This window comes from Mandrillus leucophaeus, unplaced genomic scaffold, assembly GCF_000951045.1.
Source record: "Mandrillus leucophaeus isolate KB7577 unplaced genomic scaffold, Mleu.le_1.0 Scaffold447, whole genome shotgun sequence".
NCBI classification, from domain to species: Eukaryota; Metazoa; Chordata; class Mammalia; order Primates; family Cercopithecidae; genus Mandrillus; species Mandrillus leucophaeus.
Genome location: NW_012104776.1, coordinates 204,359 through 229,636, shown reverse-complemented (window position 1 = coordinate 229,636; position 25,278 = coordinate 204,359). Strand labels below are relative to the sequence as shown.

The window sequence follows — 25,278 nt, the reverse complement described above, 5'->3', positions numbered from 1 at the left end:
AGGGCGAGCAGAGGGTGTAGGCAACAAAGCCAGGGTCTGGAGCACTAGCCCACCAGACCTGCTGTGGGGCCCTAGCACCTCACAATTTTTTGCACGAAATCACCACTTTGCAGGGCCCTGTAACTCAGCTTCAGCCTGGACCCTGGGGGCAGACTTGTCATACTCTTATAGATGTACTTCAAAGCATCCAAGTATATGCCACTCTGTTGCCTGGGGGCTCCCAGTGAGCAATAGCTGTGAGCTTGATACTTAATGGAAATTTGCCCAGGCATGGAAGGAACAGGCAGAGAGAGAACAAGAGAAGCAGATGAGGCAGATGCAATCTAACCCGGACATAATGCAGAGTGGGAATCTCGGGGGCTGGACAGGCCAGAGTGGAGGAGTGGCTTGGCTGGCAGATGTATCCTCCCTCCTGCCTCTCTGTCAGGCCTTAACAAGGGGAGATCCTCTCATCTAAGAGCCTAGAAGCATTCTGGGTACAGGCCAGAGGTGCCTCCTTTGTGCACACAAGCCTTTAAAACAGCCTGGATTTATTGTGGCTTTTAAGTGGCCCAGGCTAATGGCTTGGCATGGATAATGTCTTGGTTTAATTGGTTATTGTGAAAGCTGCTTGTTTCTACTGTGGAATCTCTTGTCCCTGCCTTTGGAGCAATCCCTCACAGGCTCCCTGAATCAATACAGCCCTCACTCAGGGCCGGCCAGTTTGCTTTGGAGGCGGTGCCCGCAGTGGGGAAAGAGGCCCTCCCACAGGATTGCTCAGATCCCTGGCGGACGCTGGGCTCTGAGGCAGATGGCCTGCTTCTGGTGACTCTGATGGTTCGCATGTGTAGATGTGCATGGCCTACAGACACCTTTATTAATGACCTACTCTTGAGGGTGTCTTTGCAAGGAAAAGTTAGAGGAGTGCAGATAGAGCTGTACAAGGGGGTCTGGGCACAGTGGTTTATGCCTGTAATCCCAGCACTTTGGGAAGCTGAAGTGGGAAGTTTGCTTGAGTTCGGGAGTTCAACAACAGCCTGAGCAACAAGGCAAGACCTTGTCCCTATAAAAAATGTTAAAAGTAGCCAGGTGCAGTGGCATGAGCCTGTAGTCCCAGCTTCTTGGGAGGCTGGGGTGGGAGGACTGCTTGAGCACAAAGGTCAAGGCTGCAGTGAGCTATGATCATGCCACCTGCACTCCAGCCTGGGCTGCAGAGCCAGCAAGAAGGTCTCTAAAACTATTTTGAAAAAAAGAACTGTAAAAGGAAGTCAGAAACTGTCTCCCTTCTCACAGAAGCAAAGCAAGCAGGTCAAAGCAACAGGTGGATTCACTTAGAGCCAGACCAGGCCACTGAGGTGGGGGAACTCCCAGCAGAAAGAACACCTTCTGCAAAGGAAGTTGACGTTCCGGTTTCTGAGAACAAAGAGGCCAGATGATCGGCATCCTTACTATAGCATTTCTTTCCAGGGGCACGATATTTCTCTTAAGTCATCCCAAATCTTTTGACCTTAAATATATTTTCTTCATATTCTTTTTTAGGGTGTGTGAAATATCCTAACCTTCGTGATTCAAAAGCAGCCTGTCTGGAAGTGGTTTTAGAGCTGAGCACACTGTGTTGTGGTTACATGTTTACAGGTCACCCCCCAACCCCCATGGACCATTAGCCCACTGGCAGTTTAAGGCAGTGACAGGGACTTACTTGTCTGTGTGCTCCAGACCTGACATGGTTCCTGGCAGCCTAATGTGTCTCATTGATGTTGAATGAATGTTCCCAGGAAGAGGAAGCAGAGGAAAACATTGAACTGTAAAGCCATGTCTTATTGATTTGTATATTTGTTATTGTTCTGTCCTCTTACATAGCTGTATCATATAAATAACCAAAATAAGATCATGTGCAAGGAATTCAGAAAATCAAGCTGTGTGAAGTACAAGTTGCAGCATATTTTTAAGTGGACTCTGCTGGAGTAAATCTCAAGTTATAACACTTAAAATGGTAACACAAGACAAAGCCTGATTAGCCTTTCCGGCGAGCTTGCTTCTTCTATCATCTGACACAAAACTCTATTTGAGATTCGCCATATGTGACGAGTCAGCTCCTGTTCCTGTGTGGTTGTAGATTATACTCGGTTCCCAGGAGTTGTTAGATGATTGACTGAGATCTCTTTAACTCACACCTTGGTTGTTGTCCTCTCCTTTTTTCTGTTATGCTTTCCTATGTCATGAACATCTTTAGTGCAACCATACCAGTTGCCACTTTGCGGGAAGGAGTGTTAAGTTGAAGTGTGGTGAGGTTACTGAATCCTTCACTGCTGGGCTGGATTCTTCCCCAGGTACCAGTGAAAGGACAAGCTGTCTGAGCCAGCAGTCTCCAACACGGAGTTTACACACCCCAGGCCCAATGAACCACTGGGACCAAAAAAAAAATACAATATGAGTACCTAGCTGTATGCTAAGATAGATTAACACAGGATTTTATGTATTTTTAAATTTGATGTGTATTTTCTAATGCGATATATTAACATACCAATAATAGAGATATGTAATTTATAAATATGCATGCTCAATGTTTTGACTGGTAGACTATTCTGGCAAACATGTTTACAGCCTCTGCTCTAAGCATGGGTGTGTCCTGATGAACCGTTTATCTTTCCCCAGGGTTTATGTCCAAATGGAAGGGAGAAAAAAGTCAGGTTCCTCCCATCTCTGTGCTGCAGCTTTGTGTCACTCCTGGGTGATGGAGAAATGGCCAGCTTAAGACTATGGAAGTAGTGTGTTCTGTGGTCCCACTGTCTTTAAAATGGCACTTGGTACCTTCTGTCCAAAACAGGGCTCCTCCAAGCCAGTCTAGACTTTTTCCCCACTAGGGAGAATTCTTTACTGTGACTTTTGAGATTGTTGCTGAAGAAACAAAAAACTGAGCCTGATTCTTGGGCTGACTCCAATGAAGAGTTTGCACTCAAAATGCCGTGTTAGATTTCCGGACTTCAAGGTCATGACCAATAGGCAGTTTGGGTTTTTTTTTTCCAATGTCCTGCCTGCCAAGAAAACTGATAATGCTCTTCATATCCTCTGGCAGTCTATGTTGATTGTAGGAATGGGGTGTGGATTATACATTGTTGGGTACAATTACCTCCCGGAATACAATGCATCTTCTTTTAGACATCCCAGGGAGATAATTTCGACATAATGAAGATCTATAGTAATCAGATAATTACTATCGATTGCTCTTTAGACGTCTTGATGAGGTAATTAGGGCGTATGGAAAGAAGCTGGAACTGATTGATTGGCATGACTGTAATCTCAAAGATTTCTAATTATGTTTCTTTTCTTCTAATGGCTTATAAACAAACATCATTTTAGCTTTAGAATTTGTCAGGTGCCAGGTTCACTGGGAACATCAGCTTTCTCTATTATGCTAACTAGACACCAAACATGATCAACATAAGCTCATTATGCCTTCCTGCTGAAGCAGAAGAAACTGCAATTAACCCTCACTTTTCTTCTCCACTTCCACATGGCTGGATTCTTGTCGTGGAGTGGGGTGTCGTGGAGTGGGGTGTGCCACGTTCTGTGAGGAGCATGTGTGACTCAGGGCTGGATGGGTCTGTGTGGCCTACGGGAGACCCTCGGAGCCTGCTGAGCTCAGGCACAGCAGACTAGGGGGACAATGACACAACGTATGTGTTAAGGTGTCTGGCTGACTGTGGCTGGGGGCTGGCTGACTGCTCGGGCTCCTGTCACAAGCCATAGCTACTCATCAGCCAGCAACATTAAGTAGCAGGTCAATACTCTCAGGCAGCTCGACCACACACTTGTCTACGTCAGTGTGTTATTGCCTCATCTCTTCCATTAGATACTAATTAGAGGACGCCCTGTCTGCAACCACATTCCACATTATCCTAATATTTTTTTACACCTTTGAGCAGCTTGCACGGTTCAGAACAGTGGCCTCACCCAAAGATGACGGATATTAAGAACCACTAACGCAACATCTTGAAATGAGCTGTTTGCATGTAATCAATGATGGTGGTAACCACCACACTTACTGCTCTACAAGTGCATGGGTTAGAATTCATTCAACAAATGCAAGGTGGATGCATTTTTCTGAATATGAGGCAATCTGGTTCCCATGCCTGAAATCCTCCACTGCGACCCACCTGTGCTTGGTGGGTACAAATACGTAGGAAATTTGTGACCCGTTTTAAAATAAGCGTCCCCAATCCATGCATGTTACAGTCTGAATGAACACCTATGTTCTTGAACTCCCTGCTTTCTATTGAAATATCACCAAAGAAAAAATTATATTTTGCTTTGATTTTTTTCTAAAATCCATATATTCCTGGACCCTTATTTTAAAACGGGTCACAAATGGACCCTTATTTTAAAACGGGTCACAAATTTTCTACGTATTTGTACCATTAAAACTTTTAAGGCATGAGAGGAGTAACGTGCATAGGGATGGTTCAGGCTGTTTGGCTAATTACAGCTGCAGTTGGAAATGCTTCATTAACTCCCATTGACTAGCCTGAGAAATGGAAGCATATATAGAATTTGTCTTTATGTTGTATCTGTATAGTATAAGAAAATTATGTAGCAAATTTTTTCATCAGTCACAATTCTCGAGAAATAAAGTATTCTTTTGAAAATGTAATTCGAGTAACTGTTCAGTTCAATATTTGGTGTTTAAAAAAATCTTCCTAATCTGTATCAGAATATTTTCCTTTAATAGAATATATAATTAGCATATTCTAAATTTTTTAAATTGGGAATTATGCAATACATCATTTTAAGCAAAATTTTTATGGTTTTATTTCTGTACTTGAAGAAACTATAAGAGATTGAACTAAATGCCTAAAACAGGTTCTAATTTTTTATTTGTTGGTTGCTTTTATCAAGTCCAAGGAATGAGTATCTCTTCTAGTTATTTGTCCCTTTCTGTAAAAGTTAATTGAAAGTCTACCTTCTTATCAGTTTGTCTACATTTCTACCTATTTTTTCTTTAATTGATGGCTCTCTGGTTTTGAGTTCTGATGTTATTCCCCCGACTTGATTATGTCCCCCACTCATCAGTGGGTAAAGGGTAAACTGTAGAGAAATTACTCCACAACAGTGTGATGTAGACTCTGCCAAAACCTGGTTTGTTATTAGGGTCTGGTCTCATACAAAATGGGAGGGGTTTTAATTAGAGGGTCTCGAGGCTGCAAAAGTGGGTGTTCACGGTGTTGCGCAAGTTCCGTCTGCCATTCAGGAGGCAGTAAAGAAACGTATTCAATGAGAGAGCTGACAGAAGTGATGCAATTCAATAACGTGCTTTGGGTTTGGGGCATGTCATTATAGGAAGTTTTACATCTTGAGAGACAGATGGGAGGACAGCTCCTAGAAGAACCTAAGGCTCTTCATTTTAAAGGCAGCACCCACAACCTGCGCCTGTCAATTCACGATATCGCCCATTCCCTCTGGAAGAGCAAATTGCTGGCTAAATATCAGGTAAGGTTCCCAAGCCGAACAAAAGGTCTGGAGACATCTCTAAGAAAGAGGTCTAAAATTAGATGGACATAGGAAATCCCCTTCCTTGAAATTAATCATATGTCATTACTTGTTTCTCCAAAATAGTTTGGGTATTTAGGATTTTTGAGAAATATAGACATATTTGAAGGAATACTTTTTAAAAATTCCTCCTTTAAATAAGTGTACTATCATTGTTTTATTTTTAATAAATGAAAGGCTTCCAAATCCATCATTTCAATTAATTTTCATACTAAATGTTCACATCAATGGGTACAAACAGCTTCAAATGCATTCACAGAAACAACAGAAGGACATGTTTATTCCATGGGACACAAATTAGGCTTCAGCCTTCCTACGCCAGTACCCTTACATTGAAAAATTAGAGCGAGCCCTACTTTGGAGAACTGAAATAGCATGTAAAAGTAAAACCCAAACAGGATATTATTAAATAACAGACAAGAAAATACGGGTCCCAAGTGTCATTTGTATATACCTGGGGGAAAATCACAAGACCCTCAAGGAATTTTCCCCTCCTCCATCCGTCAGCCTGTGCTCTGAGAAAATCTCTTTGATGGGATTGCAAGCCTCATATACAGTCCTAGGAGCGGCAGACATATTTAGAGAGCTGTGAATCCATGTTAATATATTTATGCAAATTCAACCCAAACCCCAGCATTGCCGCTGAACTGGTAGCTATTTCCTGATGTAAGTCAATGAACATACTGGAAGACTGAAGGGAAGACATTCTGGCTCCATTCTCACTCTCGTTGGTCAAGTTTCTGCACATGAATGATGGGAAACAAGCCTACTGGTTTGTTAACAATTGTGAGCTTTGATGGAGGTTGCACACCAGACTCTCTATGCACAGCTCAGTCCTTGATGGAGACAGAAGGCTTCTGACTTACTCAGTACACCTCTTCCTTTGCTTTCTTCTTTCCTCTGTGTTGCAATTGCCATAAAATTCTACAAATCTCCCCGTTTTAGAAGTAATTTCCTTTATACAATTATAAGAAAATACTATTTCAATGATAATAATAATATGATATATGATATTAGTTAAAGCTAAGCCTGGCTGAATGCTTCCCATCTGCTGGACACTCTCTTCATTGGTTTATCTCATTTAACCCCAGCAGACCTATGAATGAGAAACTCTTTGTTTACTCTTTTGCAGATAGGAAAACTGAGCAGTGGAAAGATTAAGTAACTTGCCCCAGGTTATCAAGTAAACGAAATAAGGAGTTCTCATTTGTACTGGATTTGGCGGCGAAGCCACCGCTTTTTAACGCCATGCTCTCCCATTTTTTATGTGGCAACCTTTTCTTTCCTTTATTGAAAACAGATTCTAGGATAGGCTCCGTAAGGTGGTCTAGACTTTTAGAAAATTAAAGCCTGTTCTATGCTTGGTGCCAAGAACTCTTCTGTGGCAGTTAATTGAGTCTGAAGTTTCCAACTGTAGTGGGTTTTGGCTTCCCCTGTCCTGGGCAGAGAAGGATGTAAGCATGAAAGGGGGCAGCATCAGTGCAGATCCTTTAGACTTTCTTTGCTTTTCTCCAGAACGTCACAACAGGGATTCTTTTAATGAGCAATGACTGGTGTGTGCAAGTTTTATTTTGGGAATTGTATAAACTCTTTTTTTTTTTTTTTTTATCATTTACAATGGCTCTTGTTGCAAATTAGAGACATGTGACAGACTGGTTAGGTACATGGATTCTGGAGGCTGACTCCTTAGGTTCAAATCTCAACCCTGCTACTTACTTGCTGTGTGATTCAGGGTAAGTTATTGAACCTCTCCGGGCCTCAAGTTTTTCATGTGATGAGGGGCCAGGATGTACTTAAACATGGGGCTGTTGTGAGGATTAAATGAGGCCACAGGTGTGATACTGAGAGTACCTAGCAGCAGACCATCTGAGAGTTATTTTTGGTATTAGTCCTTCAATTGTGGTTAACACTTTTATATCCTTTAGGAAATTCCTTTTTACCATGTCTGGAGTGGGTCTCAAAGAAACCTGCACTGCACCTTCACCCTGGAAAGATTTAGCCTGAACACAGTGGAGCTGGTTTGCAAACTCTGTGTGCGGCAGGTGGAAGGAGAAGGGCAGATCTTCCAGCTCAACTGCACCGTGTCAGAGGTAAGCAGATCCTGTCTGTCTGAAATCAGGAGAGGGGGCGACCCTCAGGAGGAGAGAGAGTGTGGGCTAAAAGGGTATCTCAATATAGGCCATATAGAAGTCCTCAAAAGCATTCTATAGATCCTATTTGTTAATAGAATAATATTTGTAATGAGCAAGGGAAGCTAGCTGCAGAAAAAATATGTATTAAGGGATTCTTTTTGAAAAACAAGTCTTAATTTTTATAACATGAATTTTAAGAATTATGTTCTAACTTTTAAAAACAGATCTGAATTTCAAGTAAAGGTTTAATTTAAGGAGCGTGCACATGGAGTAACTTCTCCCCTTGCATCCCTTAGTGTGCCATGTCCCCCATCCTCCATCTGTCTCTCCTCCCTTTCTGCTACTTTCTCAGCAACTCTCCTCCCTTTCCCCTAATCACGTGCTGCTGGGTGGAGTGGAAGAAGGGAGAGGGGCTTCTCTGCTCCCTTTTTCTTCTTGTCTCTTTTTTTCTCCATTCAAAGGAAGAAAGGGGAAATCTATTGATCTCCTTTCTCATATATCATTCTCTAAATAAAAAAGAGATACACTTTCCTCCAGGGTGGGGGAAATATGCCAGAAATAGAAGTAGAATCTCCATATTTCCCCCGCCCCCCGGCCATGACCATCAGCTTTGCCTTCCTTTGCTGTGATCTTCACACACTTAGGCTAGCCATTTCCCTCTGTCCATATTACAGAAATAATAGTGATCACTGCTATTTAAAACTTCTTCTTAAGGAAAGAGGAAGTGCCCACGACCTTCCTTATCTGTTACTTTGGATCCAAAGCCTTGAAAAGTGATAACCCTTCACACGGGAGGAACAAAGGGAAGAGAAGAAGCCAAATGGGCAGAAGGCAGCCTCTTTGGGGCCTCATGGAGCTCAAGCCCCGTGCTGCGTGCTAAGCCACAAAGCACAAGATTGTCATATGTGAAAACGACAGCGGGCCAGTATATGATTTAAAATACTACCTCTCCCTCATTGTGTCATGCACAGTGACGAATGAAATATCAGCATGTTCAGCGTGTCTTGCTCCACATGTATTTAAAGATCATCTTCCTTAGCAAACCGAGAGGGGAGAACAGCGTGTCAGCTTTCACGACACTCCATCCTTCTTTCCCACAACCTGCCGAGGTGCGGTCATCATTTCCTCCTGTAGTTTCATGAGACTTTTGACTCATAAACAACTTTAGTCACAGCCCCCGGTGACATTCATAAGGAATGATCTCGGTGTCAGGGTGCCATGGCAACCGCCAGGCCTTCAGATGCGCAGCCCTATCTCCCAGGCACACAGAACCACCCCTGCTGGCTCGGGAGGGTGTTTTCACTTTCCAGGCCCAGCAGGTCTGCAAAGTTCAATAACCACTCAGCTCCAGTGACAACAAAGGCTGCGGAATTTTGGAGGGGGGTGAGGAGGTCTGGTCCTTTGATGCTTGCTTTCTGTTCCGCATGAACATTGGCTGTGTGTTAAAAAGGTGGATCAGATGCGGCCACAAATGAAAGAGAGTTGCTCTGTGCTCTCCCCTGCCAGGGCTGCCACCTCCCTTCAGAAAAAGGACAGTTTTGCATAGTGTGATCACAATTTAAGGGCTTGCTTTCTTGTGGCAACATAGAAGAAAGATTACTTCTTTTGCAACGTGGCCTCAGTCTGCTCAAAGAGACCAGCCTTCAGTCATGTCGGAGGCATTTGCCCATGTGTGACAGACAAGCATATTTAACTGAGGGCGGGGAAGAAGTGAGCGGAGTCAAGATGACTTTGGGGATTAAGGGGCACTCTGTGGCTGGCTTTTCCTTCTGGGTCACTGAATCCCACTGTTGTGCTTAGCATTTGAATGCGGATGCTGGGTGCGCAGAGGAGGGAGTGTGGATGGGGGTACTGACATTGGAGAGGAAGCCTCTGCACTGAAGAACAATGGACTGTGGAGAGTTCTGCGACCCAGATCCTCATCAAAACCTCCAAGAAAGGGTACAAGATGATTGACAAACCATAAACAAGTAGAGAAAAGGCTCCATTTGTGGTTTCTTTCTTCTGAACAGGGCTCCTTCCTAGGGTCACAGGGCAAGATGGCAGTGAGGCTGGGGTTCCCATTCCAATGTCCCATCTCTCAGGAATGAGCTGACTTGCCAGAAATATGCTGCCCCTCCCTCCAGCTACCCACCACCCAACGCACTCACCAGCTGTCATTTATATAGCCACACAGCCCTTGGCCTGTCCTGTCAAGACAGAGGACCTGTTGCCCACCCAAGAGACCAGGCTGTGCGTGACATCTACTCTGATTACTTCAAGGGCCAGCCAGTTGTCTTTGGGTGATTTAGCCAGGGATTCCTTAACTAGAGACAAAGGCTTTAATTTCACAGAGATGAAGTTTAAGAAGGAAAATGTCTGGAAGACTAACTGTATTGGCACAAACGAATGTCCAAATGTAAAAGATGATAAAAGATTTTTTTTTCTTTTTTTTGTTTGTTTCATAGAAAAGTGCAGAGAGAGTAACCAGGAAGCTACTCATTATCTCCAAAAGAAAACGTGGTATAGAGGACAGATAAATTTATAGTTTTTTTCACATCTGTTTTGTTTCAGTTACAGGCAGACATCCATCATGGGAAATTCCCATGACAGTTCCATGGAGATAGGGCCAATGACTTAATCCTTTCTTGCCTCAGTTTCCCCATGTGTAAATTGGTATAGAATATTATCTTGGGCCTGTGTGGGAATTAAATGGGAGAATGTTAGTAAGTGTTCTAAACAGAACTTGGCCCAGAGCACGTGCTTAATCTATGTTCACCATTTTCACTGGTGCCATTAATGCCATAAGAATAACAGGGCTTTTGAGTCAACTTTGCTTCTTCAATCTGTGGGGTCTGTCATCAATTGAGGTTTCAGATTTTCTTTCTATCAAAATAAGCACAAAAATAAAACTCAGATCCTATATAAATAAATAAATGAAAACTAAATATAAATAAACAAAAATTAGCTCCCAGAGAAAAGAAGGTAGCATGTATCCCCAAGTTAGTTTATCACAACATTGCTTTAGTCGAAGGCTCTGAACCCTGAAAAAAGGTGCAGTTTTAGGAGGCAGTATTAGTCATCTACTTTTATTTATTTATTTATTTTTGAGATGGAGTCTTGCTCTGTGGCCCAGACTGGAGTGCAGTGGCATGATCTCGGCTCACTGCAACCTCCGCCTCCTGGGTTCAAGCAATTCTCCTGCCTCAGTCTCCCGAGTAGCTGGGATTACAGGCGTGTGCCACCACACCCGGCTCATTTTTGTGTTGATAGTAGAGACAGGGTTTCACCATGTTGGCCAGGCTGGTCTCAAATTCCTGACCTCAGGTCATCCACCCACCTCGGCCTCCCAAAGTGCTGGGTTTATAGGTGTGAGCAACCGTGCTCGTCCTCATCTACTTTAATAATAGATTTATAGGTAATAAAAGCAATTATAATTTTTATATTTGCTAGATCTTATAACCTCAAGTCGTGATGCATAGCACTTTTGTATACACAAATAAATATTTAAAATAAATGTACAAAGTAATATCACTCTGCTATAGCCATTTCATCTGTTTACATCTTCTGCTTTCCATAACCTGCTCAAAATGACCATTGGGAAAATCTAGTTTTTCTAAGTGACTTTAGGAAAAGTCCAAATGTCAAAACAAAAAGTTGTTTCAGGACTGTGGAGTCCTGAATATGTGTATCATCACCCATAGCAGCGGTTTGACTAATGTTGAAAAATCATATGTTTACATAAGGAAATCATAACATCAAAGACTGATGGTACCGATATTATAAATGATTATTGAGATAAGCATTCTGTGACCATGAACTCTACTTTTACCTAGAAGTAAAGGAAGAACTAATAGCAACTAAAATTACTAGATGAAATGTAAATGTATAAATGTGTTTTACTTTTACCTTCAAGGCTGTTGTCAGCCATTTGATAAGAGAGACAAAGAAATGATGCCCTATTGAGCTTGTTTCATCTACACAGAAATAAATAGGCTGAGTAGCCAGGGATAGACAGCTCAGGACTTTAGTGCCCACATGAAATGCTGATAGTTCTTTATCCACAAGAAAATGGGGACAACATGAATATGTGAGCAGGCCCTCCCAAGATCCATGCCTATCTTCAACTGGCCTCTCATTTCAGGATTTAACTTCCACATTTAGTTGGAAGGCAGCTCTATGGGTGGGCTCCTATCAGGCGCTGGCTTCATCTTCTTTCTGTACTAAGGACAAATATTTTCTCTCATTTCAACAAACATTAATTGAGTAGCCTCTGTGTGTGGGGCACAGTGTTATCATAGAGGTCTGAGGGTGACATACTCTCACCAATAAGAAATGTGAGAAATAAAAGGCAGTAACCTACAGATACAGCCAGTGTGCACAGAGCAGACTGTGAGGAGCACAGAGGAGCTGGGAGGTGCCAAGGAGACCTCCAGGCCTGACGCCTAGGGTAGACTTGCCCCGGGAGCCCCAGGACACAGGACTTTTGAACCAGGCTTTGAGGACTTTGCCGGACAGAGATCAAAGAAAGGGCAGGATAACTGTTAGAGGTTCATGCTTAGAAATGGCAGGAGAAATAATGAGTGGTGCTCAGACTCTAAAGAGCGTATGAGTCAGGTCAAGTCATGGCAAGGACGGGGCAACCTGAGATCAGATAATGAAGTAGTGGAAGCACAAGTGGACAGCCCTACTCCGTGTCCGGCTGCACTCTGCACTTCACATGGTCACCTTGCAGCCTCATACCAGCCAACCAGGAAAGTCATACAAAGATCCCTCACTGGGCCAGGTGTGGTGTCTCACACACCTGTAATCCCAGGACTTTGGAAGGCTGAGCTAGGAGGATCACTTGAGCCCAGGAGTTTGAGACCAGCCTGGAAAACACAGTGAGACCCCATCTCTTAAAAAAATGCAAATTAGCCCAGTGTGATGGTGCATACCGATAGTCTCAGCTATTTGGGAGACTGAGGTGGGAGGATCGCTTGAACCCAAGAATTCAAGGCTGCAGTGAGCTATGATCACACCACGGCACTCCAGCCTGGGTGACAAAGAAGTGTTAAATGCCCCTCCTACCACATGAAGACCCTGTCTCTAAATATATATATATATATACACACACACACACACACACACACATTTCACTGCTTGATTAAGAGTTGGACTTCATGTGGTAGGAGGGGCATTTAACACTTCTTAATGACAGAATAAGAGGGAGAGAAAGAGAAATATTGCTGTTCAACAGTGCGGCACTTTAGGAAGGTTAGTTGGGCAGAAGTATGGGATGGATCACAGGTAAGCAGCGGGGAGGTACTAAGGCCAACAGTACAAAGGCTCTCTGGGGACACAAGACAGCACTACAAAACAAGGCCCTCCCTTGTGCAGACTTTAACCTTCCACTGCCACCCAGGGATGATCAAGGTGCTGGTGTATTAAGGAATATGGCAGGTCTCCTTTTAGGCCCTATTGTCATTATCCAGAAAAGCAGCAAGCAGGACCACGATGTGGGCGATGACACTAAACTGTGGAAGTAGCATGTGATTTTTCTTTGAAACCAGAGAGTTCCCTGATTGCTCTTACAGAATATACGACAGGGTTGTGGCACACCTGTTTGGTCGCCGCACAGCGCAAACCCCTTACAGGAGGGTGAGCACACAGACGGGCAGGAGCAGGAACCGGGGCGAGCACTTTTGGGCTCTGGCCCCACAGCAGCATCTAAGGGTGGGTATCTGCGACTTCTGAAGCCCAAGTGGGCATGTGTTACGCTGTGCTCCTTTAGCTTTGCCATCTGCAGATGGCTTGTGTGTTAATCAGCTCAATGGGCCCTCTGCATTATTGCAAGGGCAGGGGGCCAGTGTGACAGCCTTCTGCATCCTGAGCTCTTGCCCAGTGTCCTGAAAGAATTGGATCACATGTGGGCTTGAAAGATGAGTGCAAGGTTTTACTGAGTGGTGGAGGTGGTTCTCAGCAGGATGGGTGGGGAGCCAGGAGGGGAGACGGAGTAGGAAAGTGATCTTCCCCTTGAGTCAGGCCACCCAGCAGCCAGACTCTTCTCCCACTGCCCCCGCTGAACTCCCCTTAGCATCCAGACATCCCTCTTCTCTCTTTCTCTGCCATGTCGTTCCACTATCGCTGCCCTGCTGGTCTGTGTGCCTCCTCATCTCCTTACTTGCGGGTCTCATCTGGAGCTTGGGGTTTGGGGTTTATATGGGGGCAGGATAGGGGGCATGGTGGGCCAAAAGGCAATGTTTTGGGCATGAAAACAGAAATGCCTGTCCTCATTTAGGGCTTCAGGTCTTCAGGCTTGAGGGTGGGGCCTTTGCTGGGAACCGCTGTCTTCTACTTAATACTTCCCTGTCTCCTGTCCGTATCATCTTCACTTCCACACTCCACTCCATCTAAACATCATTCTATGCCTAATAAAGGCTTTGGTGCATTTAGTCCAGATGTCCCGAACATAAATCCACTGATAAACATGACACATGCCCTCAGATCACTTATGGTCACCTTTCTTTAAGCCCCATTCCCCTAGAGGTCAGGAGCCCTCTTTCCTCATTGCCTTGGAAAGAACCCTGTGCCTGATGGGGGAAAGAGCTGTGGGTCAAGATCCTCATTCAGTGCCTCCGACTCCCATCTGTTCATGCCACAGTCTTTTAAACCCTGGTATGTGCTGGAGCTAACACAAAAGAGCCAGTGGAATGCTTGGAGCCTCAGTTTGCCAAGCTTTGGGTTTTGAGGACAAATATCATGATCATAGCCAACACCACTGTGTATACCATGGCAAAAGAATTCAAATGCCCTCCACACCCCTGGATTGACCCTGTTCCATGGGATTGCATAAGCCTAGAAGTGAGTACTTGCTGCTGATCCCAGAACGTGGAACACACTGCTAGTCAACACTGGCACACAGGCAATTGCAACCCCACCGCCTGCAGTGCCAGCGCATTCACGGCTGGGGAGGCCACTGAAGCAGTGCAGGGCAGCATTTGGGGGGCTCTGGGTGATGGTGGTGTTGAGCCCCTGAGCTGAGTGCTCAGCAGGAACCAAACACTTCATGATGGCTGAAACTGGGTGTGGCCGGTTCATCCTCCGGCAACTAGTAAGGCACACCAACAAGTTACCTGCTTTAAAAAGAGAGAGAGATGGCATTTATAGTAGATTAAGTAGATTTTCTTTTATTGCTTTAATAGTTCCCAGGCAACATTTGCTTTTGCTTTTCCAACCAGCAGAAGTGATCAGAAAATGATTAGAATTTCTCCGGCAGATGAAATTCAGATTTTGCATTTGTGCTGTTTTATGAGCTGAGACTATCTTAAAAGCCAATTTATGGTTTTCTCTACTAAAATTAGATTTTTAAAAAATAAGGATATACAGCAATTGGAGGACGCCATTAACGACTTGCCTTAAGGCAATAATATAGTGTGTTTACCATTTTCTTTTTTAAAAAATTAGCCTTAAGTTGATATCATTTAGAGGAGAGCTGTGTCCCATTTCATTCAACAAAAGCAGAACTGAGAAATCTTCTGTGGAGTTTAGAGGGAGAACTACTGGGGCATTTGCCCAGGACATTCCCCTCAAGGTCAGGCTGTTTCCAGAAGCCTTGAATCTCAGATCTATTCATTCCCAAAGCACTGCCCTTTTGAACATTTTCCTCTCCTGAAATTTAAACCTTTAGAAGCTCTGATATTCCCTCTCTTCTCTCTCAGCCTGGAGAATCCCATTAGTAAAGCTGTTATCGAATCACACCAGAACTTTCCATCCAGCCCAGTCCTCACCAAACAGCCATAAATCTGCGGCTATGCAAAGTTAGCTCAAAATATATGTACCTCTTTCTCGGAGCCAGGTTACATCTAGTGAGGCACAACTTTCAGGCTAAGAAGAAGCCATTCTTCTGAAGAAGAATAACAGCACTCATTCTTTTCTTATCGCTCAAAGCAAGGCATTATGTTGATTGGTTCAATAGAGATTGCTTTTGTCTTCAGAAATAATGCTGTGTTGTTTCTGTCCCTGAACTACAGGAACCCACTGGCATCGATTTGCCGCTGCTGGATCCTGCAAACACCATCACCACGGTCACGGGGCCCAGTGCTTTCAGCATCCCTCTCCCTATCCGGCAGAAGCTCTGTAGCAGCCTGGATGCCCCCCAGACGAGAGGCCATGACTGGAGGATGCTGGCCCATAAGCTGAACCTGGACAGGTGGGTGTGGTCAGGCCCCAAGGCTAGCTTCTTTCTGTTAGTGCTCTCCAGGACCAATAACTATTAGACATAGGGTAGCATTCATTTTTTTTCCCCATCCACACATCTATTTAGTTTTTCATTTTGCAAATATGCATTAAGCTCCATCCTTGTACCTTGCACTGCAGGCTTGCAAAGAGTGCTAAGAGACATTCTGAGCTTATTTGGCATTGGTAAGTATCAAGTTTCATGATCCACTTTGCAAAGCTGGTGGGCTAAATTCCCCAAATCATACAACCATTCACTACCGTAATTATTGCTCCTCCCCTGCAGTTGAGCGGGACCTAATGTTTGATGAATAATTAGCAAGCTAACACCGCCTCGAGATTAAGTTATAAAGAGACTTCTGGAGCCTCTACTTTGTGGAATGTCACCGTCACTACCAAACAAAACATGTGACATGACCTGTCAAAGAGTATCCACGTCTGGACTAGAAAGAAAACATAAGTCTCTTGATTTCCTATTTAGAATATGACCCATAGACATCTCGTCTCTTAAATTATCTTACTCAGAGCTGAGGTTCACAAAGTTCAACATCACGTCTCCCGTCTGGGGCTGATCTAATTAAGCATGGGCTAGTTATTTAGCATGGCTCACTGTCAACCACAATGGGACCAGGATACTTAAAGACAAGTAGAGAGACGCAAAAGTTTAGCTGAGGAAAAATAGATATGTAAGTCACACCGTCGAGCACATTTTCTCTTTCCCAATTACAGGTACTTGAATTACTTTGCCACCAAATCCAGCCCAACTGGCGTAATCCTGGATCTTTGGGAAGCACAGAACTTCCCAGATGGAAACCTGAGCATGCTGGCAGCTGTCTTGGAAGAAATGGGAAGACATGAAACAGTGGTGTCCTTAGCAGCAGAAGGGCAGTATTAACCACCATCCTGGAAGGAGAAATGAAGGACGAAAATGCACAGGGAGTCTGTGGCCGTCCAGGGGAATCACAGCGGAGGAGGAAATCCAGACGAGACCAATGCGCTTCACAGGCAAGACTGCAGCAGGAGCCAGAAGGAAAACAGATACAACTGCCAATGTACATGCCCACTTTACTCGGACATCATCACGGGAGTTAAGAAAAATTGTGTAAATTTGTACCTTGAATTTAGCTATCAACCTAATTTTCCTCTTAGTTGGGCTGTATGCTGTGTGGTACAGGATCTTACAGTTTCCTAGGAAACGCTTTTTATTGCTATCCAGATATATGGATAAACTTTCTTAACAAACCCAATTTCTACAAATGTTGTTTACATCAAATTGGACAGGGATGCAGACACTGTCCATGGCTCGTTCTATTTTTGTTCAAATCATTTGAAGTTGAAGCTGTGGACGGTTTGTTGTGTCTATTTCAGATTAGTAATTTACAGAGAGATCAGACTTTTGCTACAAATCGTGTGCATCAAGTGTCTCAGATAATCCTCCCATCAGTGTTCTGTTTCTAGAACTTGTAGAACCAGTGTTATTGTTTGTATCAGGGAAGTGGAGAATCTAAGTGTAAAAAAGAAATAACTAAGACTCCTATTCCTTGGAGGGACCTTCTGGTGCCCTTTGGGAATAAAACTGTAGCATTGCAGGGAAGACAGTGGTTCATGTTTAACCCCACAAACAAGCATTTTTTCACAACGTGTGTTTGTAATATGCAATACGAAGTGTTTTTTTTTAAAAAAAGGTATTATTATTATTATTGATGAGTATTTACAGGTATTCTAGTAAAAGGATTTTTTTTTAAATTCTATTTTTGTTAGTGGTACTGTTAGTATTTGGGTATTGACTAGACCTGCCCCACCTTTTCACCTATCAAGGTGGGTGTGGTCATCAGTTTAATTCAACATGCATAGCTTCCTTGACCTTTTACCTTTCTTTCCCTCATTCCGCCCCAGAAAGGTGATAAATGCTCACTGGCTTTGTCAGTCTGTTCCTTCAGCTTGCTCAGGCAGGGTCTTTCTCCTCTGAGTCTTATGATGAGATGTGTTCTCTATGAACTTCTCTTACTATTGCCATTGTGTGGCCCCACGTCGACTCCCTATGGTGCTCTACTTTAGAGGCAGTGTGGTTGGAGGAATGGACTCTGAACTGGAGATCAGGAAACCAGTTCTCATGTGAGTCTGTCACTGTCTCGTTGCGCCACCTTGAAAGTCATTTAACCACACTGGACCTCAGTGTCCTCACTAGAAAGTGAAGGGGTGGGATTAGATCATCTCCACATTCTGAAATGCTCAACTTCCACCATGATGCCTCCAGTCTCACTCATCTGTCTGAAGACCACAATGGACTCTGACCTAGATCATTCAAAATAATCAGCTGGTCTTCTGCCCAGGCTATGTTATGCCTTTCAAATAGTTCTGACGTGGAAGATGATTATTCTAACCTGCATTATGTTTGTTTGGCTTGAGTCACTCTGCATCATTGCATTATGCTGTTCACTGAGAGATGACATCCCTTTATTACCATTTTCTTAGCCTCTCTTGGGACCCCCCTGCCCCCAGCCTTCCTGACTGGTTGCAAATTCTGTTTTACTATTGTCTTGGCATCTTGATATCTAGACCACTCCTACAAGTTTATCTGGCAGTAGGAACTTGGTGCACTTTTTCTACACCCCCAAACCCCACCCAACCCCACCCTGAATCTTTGCTGTCATAATATTCAGTAGCATTTATAAAGGCTGTCTAGTTAGCTCTTTAAAAACTGTTGTCCTGCAAAATGTTAGTCAACACACTACTTTGTGGAAACTAACTATTATGTTTCCTTGGGACCATCACAAGCTCTTTAACACAAGGACTCAATTCATTCAGCAGGTGGGGATTAAAGAATCAAAGCCCAGTAGCAAAACCAAAACTGAACAAGCAGACATGTGTATGAATCAGAACCTTTAGAACATGACTGTGGTTTACTTTTAGGCTGGAGGCACACAAGTTGCTGAACAGATTTGAATTATACATGTTCTTCCATCTTTCCATGTTTCTGCTCCTATTTTGGTAGCATCTTGATATTGATGCCTCTGCCATCCTCATCCCTGAGGAACTGCTGATACCTTGCTATGGAGCCTCTTCTTTCATGCTTTTTATTCCTTATCTTCTGTTTTGGACATATATTCTATAAAACCTCTCTCAGCCCACCCCCGCATTAGGATTTCCATATTTAAAATATTTGTACACTGACTGGGGAAGGGAGAGATTGCACTAGTAAACAAGTTCAGTGGATAATGTTTGTAGCAATGAGTAAAACTGTATTCTAAATTAAAAATCAAATATATATACCCACAGTTATACACATACATTTTTTAAAAGGAGGAGGAGGAAAGAGAGCTGTTGTCCATTCCTACATTTTGAAATAAACTTCTCAAGATTACTCATCAATACCGGGGTTGTGGAATCATCTAGGGAACTCAAGAACTAGAATTACCTGAACTGAATGCTGAAACTTCTATGCCTAGTGAAAATGAGAGGGGAGCAGCTATGTAGCTATGAAGATGACTCAATTCCATAACTGTTACTAAAATCTTTGACTAAAAAGTCACCAACAACACAGAAATACTGAACACAAACAGGAACTGTTTTACTTAAAGTCATTGAGAACCCTTGGGGTTCACCTCAGATGCTTGTTTTTTGGTTCAACCTCCCACCACCAGACAAAGGAAAAGCGACTGATTTCTTGTGTGTGGTACTCATCTGCCAGTCATAGAATTCTTAATGTTTCCTATCAAGTGAATGACAACTTCCACGCATACACTATTTATACCAAATAATTTTCACTACAAATTCTGATTTCCTTCTCCTATGGAGTAAAGTAATAGCTGTTAGATTGCTTTCAAACTTAGAAGGTCCAGCTATAACAGTCATTTCATAGGAAGCCACTTCATCAACTATTCTGATAGGTCCTGCTTCTTTCTACACCGCTGGAGAGGCAAGTTTGGCTGGCTTCATTTGGATAGAAAAAACTATCATTTGTGCATGCTGCCATCTAGTGGTGTGCAACACAATCTAACCTGAGTTTAATATTCACTAGAATGTGTTTGACAAAGGGAATGAAAAGCTGTAGAGTTCAAGGACCTTTATCACAAACAGATGTGGGAACATTTTCACTTCAAATTTACAATTTTCTTATTCTCACTTGTTTTTCATTTGCATCACCCATCTCAAAATTAGGTCATTGTGAGCCTAGTACGTCAACTCATTCATACACAACACATCTTAAGTTGCTTCTTGTAACAGAACTATGTAAAATCTATATAAAACAGTCTTTGCAGAGTTGTCATTGTTATCATTTATGGTTTTCATTGGGATTTGTATACTTTAAATCTCCTTAATGTTTATCTTTGGAAATGTAAGAAGTATCTGCTTAGAAAGAAATAAGTCTTATATATGCAAATGGAATACTATGTCTGGGAAAGAGAAAATTGGGGTTGTTAATCAAAGGGAAGAAAGCAGTTTCTTTTCTCCTGAATTTGAGAATCCAAAGGCAGAGGTTCCATCCTGTTTTTATTTTCTTCTTATCACACTCATTCAAGTTTCCTTAATGTAACTGGAAGGAATAGAAAAGTTGGATTCAGAATTGACAGCTGGCATGCTGATGACATACCTGTGTAACACCAAGGTACTCACAGCTAACAGCTGTTTCACAAACGGCATCTTCCAAATGAACAGTCGTCAGTTGTGCTGTGCAGAAAACCCCCATCCTGCTGTGACCAAGTTAGGCTCTTCAAAAACCGGACAACTTTTTGGGTGAGGTGTTCAATATCAAACTGCATCATCAGCCATTTTCATATATACTATTTTAGAGATTTAAATCTCTCAACTATCAAAAAGTAGAGCAATTTTTAGGAGAAAAAAATCTTGGGGACTGAGTTCAGGACACTCTGAAATTGTGCGACCAGTGATTTTTTTTAAGGTATTTTTTTCCTACAAGTAAGATATCCTAAAAGTCAATGTTTTGAGGGTGGAATCAAGACTTTTCACTTCTCCTGGAGAAGAGCAACAAGGCTCTTGTCTCATGTGTCCTTCTGTGTGTCTCTGTCAGCATCACAGCAGCTGTGCTCTTGGTCTGCTTACTCCTCTGTAATCCACGGATGCAGAATGGAGTTAATAAGGTGATCACCATCTCCCCAGAATTCATAGGTCTCTGCCTCTATAAGGTCTGCCCCTATGGGGCCAGGAAAATATAAACCTATATAAGGACCTGCAAGAGAGCGTAAAGAAGGTAGAAAAGGTTTACTTGTTGGGTTTTCAAGCCTTCAAGTTGAATGAGTCTTAGCTTTTGCTTGGCAGTTGTTCTGGACAAGTCATCAGTTTCATGTGGAGAACTCAGTGCAAGCCCAAGGCTAATAAACGGGAGGGGGCCCATGGAAACACAGCTGAAATGAAATGGGGCTTCATCCATCTTCTTTGAGAATGGAGGAGCTTTTGTGAAGCAGAACATCATTGCTCAAGATAATGGTTGATGAGCATTAGATTTTATAGATCTAATAAGGAAAATATTTTATTATCTCAAGTTAGCAAAACTTTTTTTATCTTTCGAGTGCCTCATAGGAGCAACTATTATTCTTTGGTTTTTATTTTTCTTTTTGTATTATTTTTATATATTCTTTAATCTTGCTGAGCTAATGTTGACTGAAATCTTTAGAACTTTGCCTCTGTGCAATGAAGTAATGTTTCTCTACCCTAAGAGATCTATTTGTATAATCTCTGGCAGTAATGATCACTTTGGAAGATTTCCTTTGCATCTCTAATTATTTCTTTTTAATGGAATAAGGCATAAGGGGGAATAAATATATTGTAACCAATGTTATGTAAACCCATATCCATACAGGCCAAGGAAGCCAAATGAAGTCATTAATATTTCCAGAATTCTAGTGTGAAAAACCTATTATTTTCAAAAGGTGGGGAGATGACTTTGTGTAGCACTGGGTGGGTTTTCTCTGAAGACTAAGTCTAGCAATGAGCTTAGATCCTTTAGTTTTATCAGCCTTGTGCTTACACCATTTTCATAAATGCTACTTTAACAGCCTGTCTTCATAAGAGTTCATGGTTCCTAGGTTTTCCTGTCACCTCATTGTATTGATCTGTGGTAGGATATTAACGGGCTCATTCAACAAATGTAATGTGTGCCTCAGACCTATTTAGCATGGTTAGGGGGCATCAGCAGGACAAACCAACTGGTACTCTGCAAGTGTACTGGCACACCAAGCCCAGCAATTATTAGCAGCTCTTCATGAGCCTGCTGTCTACTCAGACGCTTGCCTACTGAAGGGACCTGTCCAGTGATCTTCTGGAATCACAGGTTGGGAATCTCTGCAGAATATCGTGACAGTTGTGGCCCAACTAGCTTCTAAGTAGAAACAAGGAAGCTGCCCTGAGATATCGTCAGCTGCCCACCTACCATAGTGTTTGCTACTGAATACTAGCCTTTTAACATACCATTTCAGATCTGTCCTTCAACAAAAATATAAATTGCAAATCATAATTTAAGGGTCTCCTACAAATATGCCTAAGTCGTGTGTCATTTTTAAGTTCCAAAGGCCTACTGGACTAAGTACTATGAGACCAGCTGTAGAAGCTGATGGCGCTGACCCGGGGTGGAATAACCCTCAGTACTGGTGTTTAGAAGATGAACTGTAGGCAGGTTTTGCTGATCAACAGCCTAAGGATGGATGGGCTCTCTTTTGGCCTCTGATCCTGAGCACATGAAGGCAGCATCAGAGAATCGGGACCTGAGCTGTATAGGTTCTCAGTGTGAAACCTGTTTAGAGTGACATATAAGAGCAAGAAATCTATAGCTGGTGTAAAATACCTTTGCCTTCTTTTCTATTCTGAAAGTAATGAATGGCATCTGTACATGTAGGGGTAAAAACTCAAGGTGTCTACTCCTCCAGGCCATGGACAAAAAAAAGTACAGCAGTCAGAACACGTGGGAACAAGTGATTTGCATTCTCTTCTTCATGCTTTCCTAGACCTGCTACTGGTAGTGCAGCCCTCGCCCTCCAGACATAATGCATTGAGCCCAGTTTCAGGGAACATCACTGTGTGTGTGTGATGTCACGGTGTTATATGTGTTGAGTTTAATGTTGAGCTGAAGCAAGTTGGTGACCTTCCTCTTTGCGCTTTGTAAAGAAGACACCAATGTTTGTCAGAGAAAATCCCCAGCAGTCATGTGGAAGAGGCAGTGTCATCCACCTGCTGTCCCCTTTGGAACAGTTCAACTGCAGAAAGGTCGGATTGAGGTTTTGTGCTTTGTCGTTTTTCTTTTTTAAACAAAACATGATAACCTTGGCTTTTCTGATATGGAACACTTTTGTTGTTGTGGAGTTCCCTCTTGCTGTATCTTCTATGCAATTCCTTTTCTAAAAAATCCCCAGCGGAGGCAGAGTGCCCTCCGGACATCTGTCCGGCGCCTTGCTGAGTGGTGGAGGTGAGGGATACCAGCTCCGGGTGTGCCTCTTTTCTCTCCCTGGCTGCCAATCCCGATTTCTGCTGCAGTCCCCTTCGTTTGTAAATTGCCTGCATTTATTCTGTCAGCCAACATGTACAAAATGTAAGAAAGAATTTTTAAACAGGTAATAAATTATATTTATAAGCAACAAAGTGCTGCCTCCTTCACTTCATAAGAAGGTTCTCCTGCGTGTTCAGAGTCGCCACGTGTTTCTTCAGTGGGACAGAAAGGCTTTGGGTCCTGCGTGGATGGTGATCACAACCTCCTGCAGGCACAGGATGAGGTTCTAGAATGTTGCTACTAAAAAATCAGCTCCACACTGGAATCACCCGAGGGGCCTTAAGAACTAATGCGAGGGTCACACCTCCAGAGATTCTGATGGAAGTGGTCTAGGGGTAGCCTGAGTCTTGGGCGTTAAAAACTCCCGGGTGGTACTAATGAGCAGTTAAGGGTGAGAACCAATGTCTAGAACTTCTGCAGAATTCCCTGGGGCTGGAGCTTCTACATAGAGTGTCAAGCCCTGCCCCCAGAGATCCGATTTTAAATGAAGTTTGCAAACAACTATACCAATAGGTAGGAAATGAAAGGTGAGCAACTACCAGCAGAGGAGCTCAGCTTGGTACAGGACTGCTGGCCACTGCCTTAGGGCGAGCAAGCTAAGGGCTCCAGCTGTGAGGTGGGAAGCAGCTGTGAGGTTGCGGACTAGAAGCAAAGGCAGCCCTGTCCTCTATGAGAGAATGACCTGGAGACACTTCCTTAGATGGACTGCCACTTGCCCCCACCCCTCCCCTCAGCCTCGGTGGCAGAAGGGTGTAAGCCATTGCCCAGCACTGAGAAACTGGTCCATGCCATGGACTAGAAGAAAATGACATAAAACAATCGATGCTGGGATCACGAATTCAAATGTTTCTTCAAGGCTAAGGAAGTAATGGAAATACATAAACTGGAACCTGGGTAAAAATCAAAGGGAGAAATAAGGGCTGCAGCTGAGCTAGAGAATTCAAATTCCATATAAAAGAATGGAAATACAATGAAAACAATAAAACACTAACAAAAACTGTCCTTTACATAGAAAACCCATGGTGGCAAAGGTTCAGCCCTGTTACCAGACCGCTAATCCCTGATTAGAAACTTTGGTAGCTGAGATTCCTGCTGAGAAGGCCTTACCTAGGATGGCATGCATGCATTTTCAAAGACTATTCACTGAGGGCCCAACCTAAGCCCCTGTCTTTGAGTGGAGGTCCCTGGAGAGTTCTGAAGCTTGGCCTCCCTCTGTTCCCGTCTCTCAGTACCAGCATACGGATGCCAAGCAAAGAACCTTCAGCAGTCCCAGAGATTCCCACAGCTAAGCTCAGATCAGAACCTAAGGTAGAAATTAGGAATCACTTTGCAGAGACAAAACTTCTGAGAGCGTGGTCATCTGTACCTTGCTGCTGTGACCAGATAGAGACAACAAGCTTGCAACTTACAAAATGACCAATGCCAAGAAAATAACCTTTTTTCCTCAGCTGAGATTTACTGTCAGTATGCCTGTGAGTTCTGTGAAAAATTTAACTTGAGCCCATGACACACAGAAGTGGGGTGCACAGAAGGTGGGAAATATGTACCAATAGCAAATCTCAGCTGGTTTTAATCGTTGCTAATTGTAGATCCTGCTAAACTAATGGCAGGAAGAAAAAGCAGCACTGGTTGGGCACAGTGGCTCACGCCTGTAATCCCAGGACTTTGGAAGGCTAAGATGGGGAGATCACTTGAGTCCTGGAGTTTGGGACCAGCCTAGGAAACAGAGCGAGGCCTCGTCTCTACTAAACATAAAATTAGTCAGCCATGGTGGTGCATGACTGTAGTCCCAGCTACTTGGGAGGCTGAGATGGGAAAGTCACTTGAGCTCAGGAGATTGAGACTGCAGTGAGCTATGATCATGCCACTGCACTCCAGCCTGGGCAAGACAGAGTGAGGCTTTGTCAATAAAAAAAAAAAAAA

The 25,278-nt window shown here is 43.3% G+C and overlaps 1 protein-coding gene across 2 annotated transcripts in view; it reads left to right on the top strand.

The window, feature by feature from the left end:
- The window catches only part of UNC5C (unc-5 homolog C (C. elegans)), a 398,784-nt gene extending 375,337 nt beyond the window's left edge, over nucleotides 1–23,447 (top strand). The window contains exons 13-16 of one of the 2 annotated variants that reach the window (XM_011994210.1): nucleotides 5,317–5,466; nucleotides 7,452–7,616; nucleotides 15,650–15,828; nucleotides 16,584–23,447. In XM_011994210.1, coding sequence (XP_011849600.1) covers nucleotides 5,317–5,466; nucleotides 7,452–7,616; nucleotides 15,650–15,828; nucleotides 16,584–16,749 — 660 coding nt within the window. In that variant the 3' untranslated portion in view covers nucleotides 16,750–23,447. The remainder of the gene's footprint in view (nucleotides 1–5,316; nucleotides 5,467–7,451; nucleotides 7,617–15,649; nucleotides 15,829–16,583) is intronic. The other variant, XM_011994209.1, reaches the window with a different exon arrangement.
- The last annotated feature ends 1,831 nt before the right edge of the window (nucleotides 23,448–25,278 follow it).